Source organism: Mercurialis annua, linkage group LG1-X (assembly GCF_937616625.2).
Source record: "Mercurialis annua linkage group LG1-X, ddMerAnnu1.2, whole genome shotgun sequence".
NCBI lineage: Eukaryota > Viridiplantae > Streptophyta > Magnoliopsida > Malpighiales > Euphorbiaceae > Mercurialis > Mercurialis annua.
The window spans coordinates 67,461,045-67,470,443 of record NC_065570.1 but is presented as its reverse complement, the minus strand read 5'-3'; the positions used below and the strand labels follow the sequence as shown (position 1 = coordinate 67,470,443).

The following is a 9,399-nucleotide window of genomic DNA, read 5'->3' as shown; positions in this document are numbered from 1 at the left end:
AGCAAAGGGAAAACAGTAGCGGTTAATCAGTTTAATTATCTATATATAGTCCCATGCTTGAGGTAAAAATACGGCCTCCTTGTTCTGTTCTGTTTTTACCTTTTCTGTGTAGAAGAGTGACAGAAGCTGAGGATATGTTTTTTTACTATTCATTTGGAGGCATAATAAGTCTTTGTAAGCTACACAATTAGGACTAATATAATTATATTCACCGCAAAAAAAAGATATTTTTTTTATCTAAAAAGATGATGTCATGGTACAAGACCGATCAAGATGGTTTGAAATTGGTAATCGGATCTCTTATCCAATTATGATTCATCATAATGTTACAAAATGAATGTTTGTCATGAGAAAATACCATCATAATATTGTAAAATGGACCTCGCCATGATAAAGTGCCCATCAATGTGATTTAAAAGTGTCTTTTTCAATTAAAAACGATCAACTTAATTTAGAAGCAGTAAGAAAAAAAGATTGATCGGCCATAATATTTCTCAGGGGAGAACGATTTTAGGACATTTTGACAAAATGACAATATTTTCTTTTGATTGGCAATGATCTTATACATATACTGATATACATAGTATAAATAGAACAAAAAATATACTACAGTCGACCCTCTAATAGTTAATATTTTATAAATTAATAATTCTAATAATTAATAGAAAATTAAGAGAACCAACTTCGTTCCACGTCGGATAATTAATAATTCTATTATTTAATAATTAATAAAATTTAAAATATATTATACATGAATATTAATTATTAGAGAGATTTTTTTAAAAGAATATATAACAATTGATTATTTATTTGAGGCAATACTAATCTTAATTATAAAGTGGAAGTTAAAATACCATCAGATTATGACTTTCTTATTCTTTTGAGAAATTTTAAAAGAAGTTATTAGATAAAAAAATTAAAGTAAGTAAAGTATCTCTAATATAAAAAATAATAAAATTATTTTACTTTATGAATACAACTTCTTAATAATTATTTTTTGGTTTGATATCAATTGATATTTTTTAAATTGAATATAAAATTGTTTCTTTTAAATTGAGTGATTGTAAAGTGTATTTGGTTAGTTTTTTTATAATATAATATTAATATTAGGTCTATTAATGTAGATGCTTTAAAATATCTTTTATGATTTTTTTATACAAATTCAATAAATTAATAATTCTAATAATTAATAAATTTTTGATCCACCATGTGTATTAATTATTAGAGGGTCGACTGTATATTGAACAATATTTTTTAATTTTATTTTGGTAAAAAATACAAAATTCGTAGTTTTTTTTAAGTGCACATGAATCCTTAAACTTTTTTCAGACACAATAGAACCTCTGTTGTTTCAAAACTGAACAATTAAACCCTCTAAAAATTTAAAATGGGACAAATAAATTCTTTCATTAAATATGAAAGTTAACAGTGCTAGACTTATTAAGAAAAAAGTTCAGAAATGACCTTAAAATTTATAATATATCTCAGATTAATCCTTCAAAGGTTTTTTTATTGATAAAAAATTTAAATTATAGACTCAATTAATATTTTTTTCCCTTTTTGATTAAAAAAATTAAAAAAACGACCTCTGGTGAGCAGAGGTCGTCTGAGAAACCCAGTTCTCTGATGAGAAAATTTTTCTCTCCTCCGATATGTTCTCTAAGAGAAAGATCGGTATGTTCTCCAAGAGAATATATCTGATCTGTACTCTTTGAGAACAGACGAACCGTTTATTTTTAAAAAGACGAAGGTCTATTCTGGTAAAAAAGAGCGGAGGTCTATTCTAAAACAAATAACAAAGGTCTGTTATGAGGACAAACATCAAAGGTCTATTATGAGAACAAACAGTGAAGGTCTGTTCTAAATATATCTTTGTCTATTTTGAGAAATGACCCAATTGCACATTTCAAAATACGTATCCATGGATTCACTTTAATTTTTTTGACAACATTTCAGCTAACACTCCAATATTCCATGAAGAACCATGCATATTGAATTGGATTGTCATTCTAATTATAAGAGGATTAAAGGAGGCATCTTCAAGTTCAAACCATATGTTCCGTTTAATCAGCATCAATAAAGCATTGAGTCCGCAATCGTTTAATTAATTGCTAAGTAAGATTAGCATCTACAATATCAATACTCGTCATGAAGGGGAGTGTGAAGAGAGGAATTCTTTGACTATTTAATACAGAGTTAGTATTTGTTAAAATTTTAGTTAGCTTGTTTTGCCCTTTATTTCAGTTAAACTAAGTTTAACTCGAAAAGACTTAATTCTAATTTAAATTCGGCTCGGTCTGTTTACGTCTCTAAATACACTAAAGAAGAAGTATTTCTTCGACTTCTTAATTCTCAGCACAAAACGATACGTCTTTACTCAGGAGCAGACCATGTCCTTTCGGCTGAGACAGCGATCACAAGCTTTGATTTTTTTTCAAAATATATGATTATTACTATTAACCCCTTTAAAAATAATTTCGTACAAATTAGCTATTATATATCACAATTCTAAGTTCTGCTAGTAAAGGCATGCCTTCCATTGAAAACAATGTTTGTAAGTCTAAAAATGTTTGTATAAATCTAATTCGTCATGCAGGATTATAAACTATCTACTCCCTCCGTCCCGTTTAAGAAGTCCCATATTCTATTTTGGGATGTCCCATTTAAAAAGTCTCATTACTATTTTTAGAATGTTTTTCCATTGAATACCCTATTTTACCCTTCTTTTAGTCATCTTAAGAGAATAATTTGAAAAATTCTACTATAATTAATAGGGGCAAAACATGAAAAAACATGAAAAGACAAGAATAATAAATGTTTTCTTAATTTGTGTGTAAAAGCAAATGGGACTTCTTAAGTGGGACGGAGGGAGTATTAAATATAGGGTTAATTTCTAAAAGAATCACGAACTTTATACGAAGTTTCATTTTAATCATGACCTTTAAAAATTGTCATTTAAAGGCACGGACTTTCATTTTGTTTCAAATCTATCATTTCAGTGTATTTTTGTTGACTACATTCTTCAATAAACCATTAATGAAAGACCCAAATTATAAATCGACATTAAATTTTATTATCTTTTAGTTAGAGTATATAAGATTAGGAATTTTCGGTTCGATAAACTACACCGGATTTTATTTTGGCGATAGATTTGAAACAAAATGAAAGTTCGTGCCTTTAAATGACAACTTTTAAAATTCATGATTAAAATGAAACTTCGTGTAAAGTTCGTGATTTTTTTAGAAATTAACCCTTAAATATATGATATGTGGTGTAACTAAGTATCATATTCACTTAATAATCAGTAATATTTTAGTTAGAACTAAATATTCTTTGTTAATTATACATGATATTTAATTTGTGGCATGCATTAAATGGATAATAGTCGGTCATACTTTGGCTAATTAAGTGTACCAAAAAATTTCTCAGGCCATTAGAAACTCTGACACAACTCGCTTACCGAATTCCAAATTTCAAACTTAATTTTTGTTAAACTCTACTGGGAGGGATCCGTATTTTCCTTTTTTTTTTCCATTTTTCACCAATAACAAAAATACCTGTCACCTCAAACAAATTAAACTGGTAGTATTATTAGTAATTACATTTTTGTTTATATTTTTTTAATTTCTGTAAATTCACGTGTTCCTTTTTTACCAGTTTCTAGGAAGTTGAAAAAGAAAGTAGATTAATTTTCTTTTAGAGTTTACTTGCAGAGCAAGAAAAACAATTAGGACTACTCTAATCAACGCTATAATTGTTCTTGACTTTGTTTTCACAGAGTCCATTGCTTTCGTTGATCAAAAATTGTGTGGCGGAAAATGACGGCATTAACGGAGGAGGAGAAAAAGCTGGCGGAAAAAGTTGAAGCGGCTGTAAATCCGTTTATTTCACCGCCAATTTCAACTTCTGTTGATGATCTTCTTCTTTTGCTTCATGTAATCAACCTCCAAACTCAATCTTTTCTTCTTCTTTTTTACAGTAGCGGTCATTATGTCAAGGGTTATGAGATTTTGAGTTCAAAGTCAAACCCTAGTCAATTTTATTTTAAAATGTCAATTTATTTTGTTATAGTTTAATTTAATTAACATCTTTCTTGTTTTTTTTTTTTTTGTTATTTGCATATAAAATATCCAGTTTTGGCAATTGTAGCAATTTAAGCACAATTTAAAATTTGGCATAAAAAAATCCAATCTTTTATTTTTCGGCACTTCACGTTCCAAATTATATGTCGTTTTAGTCATTGGAAACCGTCAAAATAACACTGTTTTGTGGAAAAACTGTACATTGGTGCCGGAAAATGCCAAGGAATAAAAGTTTAGACATTTTTGTGCCAAATTTTCAAAGTTGCGCTTAAATTGCTACAAACGTGGAAGGTTTATATTTTCATGCAATTTTTTTTTTTTTTGAATTTAGAAACTTGAAAGTTGTTTATCAGCAGTGGAACAGTCACCATCCAACTGTGTGCAAAAGGCATTGAACCCTGCAATAAAGGTATTGACAACTAAAAAGCTTATAAATCATTCAAATGTGGATGTTAAAGTTGGTGTTGCAGCTTGTATATGTGAGATTCTGAGAATTACAGCGCCGGATGCTCCTTATGGTGATGAACAAATGAAGGTATTGTCATTCAATACCACCATTATATGATTTCTAATTGGCATAACTGTGCTATGAATTTTATAAGATTGTGCACTGTTTTAGGTAGCTTGGACACTCCATTCAATTAACGTTTCCTGATTTTGAAACATATTGGAAACTTGTTATTTAGACATGAATTCCATTTTTAACATAGGAAGCCTTAAAAAAAAGGTTTCCCCGCATCATTGTCGTGTTTTCCTATGTCCATGACCGTGCTACCTGGCTAAGGTTATGGAGATTTAACTTTGGAATGTTTGATTGCTCCCACACAGGAAATATGTAAGTTGATTGTAGCGGCTTTTGATAATTTATCTGATATTTCAAGCCCCTCATACAGAAGAAGAGTTAGCATTCTCGAAACGTTTTCAAAAATCAGGTTATGGATTGTGATGCTGGATCTTGAATGTAATTCTTTGATATTGGAGATGTTTGAGCTTTTTCTCAGAAATGTGAGGTGAGACAATTATAGTAATGGCCATTCTAGTTTCTCAAAACTATCTCATAAATACAAATTGTTTTACATGGTAGACTTATTGTTTTAGCTAGTGAACCGTCAGTTCTGAAATCATTTCTTATGTTCGAGTAAAAGCTCATATTTGATGTTTCGTCCATAGCGGACTTTTTTTTTCCCTCTTTTTTTGCTTGGTTTCTTTTCATGTGGTTGTGTAATTGAAAGTATGCTGATTCATGAGAGGGATGTGCACCATTTTCAGGGAAAACCATCCTGAAGTTGTTTTTTTGTCCATGGGGCTAATTATGATCATGGTCTTGGAGGAAGCTGAAGATATTTCACCAGAGCTTCTATCCCCTATTTTAAGCAGTGTAAGAAAGGGGAACCAGGTGATTAGCGTAATTTCTTGTTCATATTATCTTTTCTTTACAATCTTGTTTTGACGTAATGATCAGATAATTTAGTTTCTTTTGCTACACCATCCAGAGTGTTCTGCCTATAGCTCAGAAATTAGGCGAGAGAGTGATCGAAAATTGTGTTTCAGAACTTGTACCTTACATGTCTCAGGCAGTGGAATATATGGGCTTTCCTTTAGATGATTATGATAAAGTAATTGCTTATATTTGTGCCCAAAATCACGAGACTCTGAATCGCAATAATGTCTTTCGAGATAGCAGGGCTCTGAAACATCAGGTATGCATCTTGTCATGGCTTGCATAGAATAATCTTTCATGATCCTTGTTACTTATCTTCTTCTTCAAATACAACTGAAATTTTTGATTGGACAATTCTTGGATTTCTCAGACAGAACCTAATATCTGCTTCGTTGAAAACCTTTTAGTTTAGTTCCATACCAACTTTTGGTTCTTATAACTTCAAATTTCTGATATGTAGGTGAGCCAGTATGGAGAACTGGTTGATCAGGATTTAGGTCCTCCATGGTTGGAACCAATGCTAAGAGCAAGCTACTTTGTACCTTGTTCATTTCATAAGGGTTCAAGTAAAAATAAATGCAATCTGTTTTGTTTGGATTGTATGGGCAATGCACTTTGTTCTTGTTGTTCGATCAATCACAAGGATCACCGCATTATCGAGGTATCTCCAAACTATCGTCTTTTTATGTTTGGCGTACAGAAATGAACTGATTGATGAACTGGTGCAGATAATGCAATCTTCAAACCACAATGCCGTAAGAGTAAATGAAATACAGAAGTATATGGATATATCACGTGTGCAGACTTGTATTACTGGTAGATCCAAATTTGTGTATCTGAATGAGCAGCCTCAACCAAGATTTGTAAAGGGTGTCACTGCTACCTGTGAGATTTGTTGCAGAAGCCTGCTTCTGCTTGATTGCTTCAGATTCTGTTCTATTGCTTGCAAGGTAATTTCTATTTATCATTGTACATTATACAAGCTTTTTTTTCCCCCAATTTAATTTAGTGTAGCTTTCTAGGCTAAGAAGAGTTTTGATCAAGAGATTAGCAATCCATCTTCAGTCAACAAATCTCCCAAGTCTGAACTTATTAAGAGAAGTCCCACAAAAAGATCCAAGAATGGTAGCGATAATGAGGATAAGGTAAACTTTTCAGCCTTCGGTATTATAAATTTGCGGTCCAAAACATTTTTTCTTCACCAAATGACGCCTGTTTTAACTGTTTTTAATGAATGTTTAATGAATGAAACAACACCGAACAATGCTTTTGGCCAGATATGTCGTAATATAAAAAGTTGAATCTTTTTGTGCCATGTTATAAAATACGTGTTTAACCCCTATGTTCATAATTATAAATTATAATTATGAAACATTTTTGCAAATAGAAATAAAACCTCGAGATCGTAGGACTCGAGAAGTTTCCGTGCAATATTATATGATTGTGATGCAGCCTGCTTCTAGTTTTGATGCCTCTGATATTATGATTCACAAATTGTAGTACGTTGCAGAAAGCTGAAGGATTTTCTGATTCCGAAGACATTTAGGACTCGTAGAAGTGAAGAACATCGGATGTTGAAGGTTGAAAGCATGAGCCAAGGGTCAGTGGTTAACTAGTAACAAACTGAATGTGTTCTTTAATTTTTTGGTAAATCAGCAGCAACTCTAATGAAAATAGAGTATTCTGGCACTGCAGCCTAAAAACCAATTAGGCTTTTTGGCAACCACTAGCCTCATTTCAATTTTTTTGTATTCTGTTTGAATGAAAATTCTACAGGTTTTTCGGCTCATGATTGAGATGTATCCTCACTTTTAATTAGATGTTTAATATTAAATTTTACAGCTTCATTAACCATTTTGATTTTTTGTATTATATGTAATTGTTATGTTGCTTATTTCTATTTGAATTATAGTAAATAAATTTGTATTAATTAAATAAGTTCAATGCACCACATTAAATAGGTTAATCCAATAACACTTTTAAATGAACATACTTAATCGTGTAACTCCTGTTAAAACTATATCATCTTTGAGTTTTATATATCAAATACAATTTTTAATCATGTCATGCTTGTATTAGGCTAATCATGTTATAAAAGCAAATTGACGTGACTTATAAATGATACACATACACGAAAAATTGTATATGCATAAAAATACTCCATTCGTTTCTATAGAATACTTCACTTTCTCTATTTCGCAAAATTCTTGTTCGTTTTAGTAAATAACAATTTTATAATTAATTTTTTTACATAGTTTTCATTTAAAATCTATTAATGAACTAGTATTTATTACTCCCTCCGTCCCGTAAAGATAGAAAAAGCACTCATTTTACAAGAATTAAGAAAGTAGTTACTTATAGGTAACTTGTGATAGTTTGTCTAAATTACCTTTTGTAATCAATTAGTTATGTACATTTTCCAAAGCCACTTTACTAAATATAACACTTACAACTTCTTTTTGTTATCTTTTTAAAATATGTATTTAATGTTTTATGATAAGCATGTAGGGGTATTTTGATAATTTTTGACTTAACTAACTCCACTTTTTCTATTTTTATGGGACAAAAAAAGGTGGTACTTTTTCTATCTTTACGGGACGGAGGGAGTACTATATATTAAAATATGTAAGAAAACAAAAATTAGTGACTATATTAACTAAGGTTACGGTAGAAAAAGTAAAAATAAAATTAAAAAGATTAATTTACTAATTGTGTTTTTTTAAACCGTCTTACAGATGAAAAAATTTGACGACTCTATAAGAATAGGCAAGTAACTATATAATATTTCAACGCTTGCATAATTTTGGATTATAAAGGGATATTATAACTAGACACTCATATTTTAACATTATATTTTTATTATTATCTAATGCCTATAACATTAGTAGACAGGTCTTTAAATTAGTACTCCTTCCGTCCCAATAGAGTTGTCCACTTTGAGAAATATTTTTGTTCCAAAACTCTTGTCCACTTTGAAAAGGTAACTAACTTTTTCACTCAATTTTTCTATATTACCCCTATTTAAAATCCACTAATGAATAAAGTGAAAGTAAATTGCAAGTGGACCCTATATTAAATAGGGGTATGACAAGAAAAGTAAGAAATGTTTTACAAAATCCATAAGTAATAATTGCTTTTCTTAAACTGTATGATAAAGGCAAAGTGGACAACTCTATTGGGACAGAGGGAGTATTATCTAAGACATACCTAACTCTTATACAATATCTCATCGTATTTCATTGTTTAACAATCTTAATTGTCTTTAGTTGTAGGTTTAAAGGTGAGTAATTTTATATTTAAAATTGCACTTTTGCTTTAAGTTTTATATGTAGGAGAAGTCAATTTGTGGAACCCATTTTGGTGGCTATGTCAAAGTGAAAACTTATGCCTTAGTTTTATTTATTACTCTTATCAACCTAATCCCAAACCCATTTTATGGCCCCTCTTAATTAAAAACTCTTAATAAGTTAATATTTTTCTAAAATAATGCATCCAAAGTTCTTGATAAACTCTTGATTATTTAATGTTATAATTGATCCCTAAAAAAATCTAAGTCTAATGATAATAAAAAAATCCAAATCTTTATAACTTGTTGTAATTTAATATAAAACCTTTAATTTTTGTATTAATAGCTAAATTAGTGCCCAAACTTGTTATTTTCAATTAGAATGTAAGACTATTATTATTATTTTGATGAATAATGATACATTAAAAGTCATAAAAAGTGGCAAAAAAACTCAAAACTACTCAAAAGATTTCGCACAAAAAGTACAATTTGACTATTATAATAAAAAATTATAATTTGGCTATTATTATAAGAATTAAAAGATTTGAATTAAATTATAACAAGTTTTTAAAATTTGGATTTTTTCACTA

General features: G+C 29.7%; 1 protein-coding gene across 3 annotated transcripts; it reads left to right on the top strand.

Annotated features, from left to right (window-relative positions):
- The first annotated feature begins 3,458 nt into the window (after positions 1-3,458).
- LOC126674038 (sister chromatid cohesion protein PDS5 homolog C-like) lies at positions 3,459-7,377 on the top strand. Of its 3 annotated transcripts, XM_050368441.2 has the most exons (10): positions 3,459-3,582; positions 3,779-3,935; positions 4,414-4,617; positions 4,911-5,092; positions 5,352-5,478; positions 5,576-5,782; positions 5,984-6,184; positions 6,252-6,473; positions 6,546-6,668; positions 7,034-7,377. In XM_050368441.2, exons 2-10 carry the CDS (start codon positions 3,819-3,821, stop codon positions 7,067-7,069), a joined length of 1,419 nt encoding a protein of 472 aa, XP_050224398.1. In that variant the 5' UTR covers positions 3,459-3,582; positions 3,779-3,818; the 3' UTR covers positions 7,070-7,377. The 3 variants fall into 3 exon arrangements, with proteins under 3 accessions (XP_050224398.1, XP_050224536.1, XP_050224466.1); XM_050368579.2 differs by lacking the exon at positions 3,459-3,582 and having other exon boundaries at positions 3,632-3,935; positions 5,657-5,782; XM_050368509.2 differs by lacking the exon at positions 3,459-3,582 and having other exon boundaries at positions 3,632-3,935; positions 7,024-7,377.
- Positions 7,378-9,399: the final 2,022 nt, after the last annotated feature.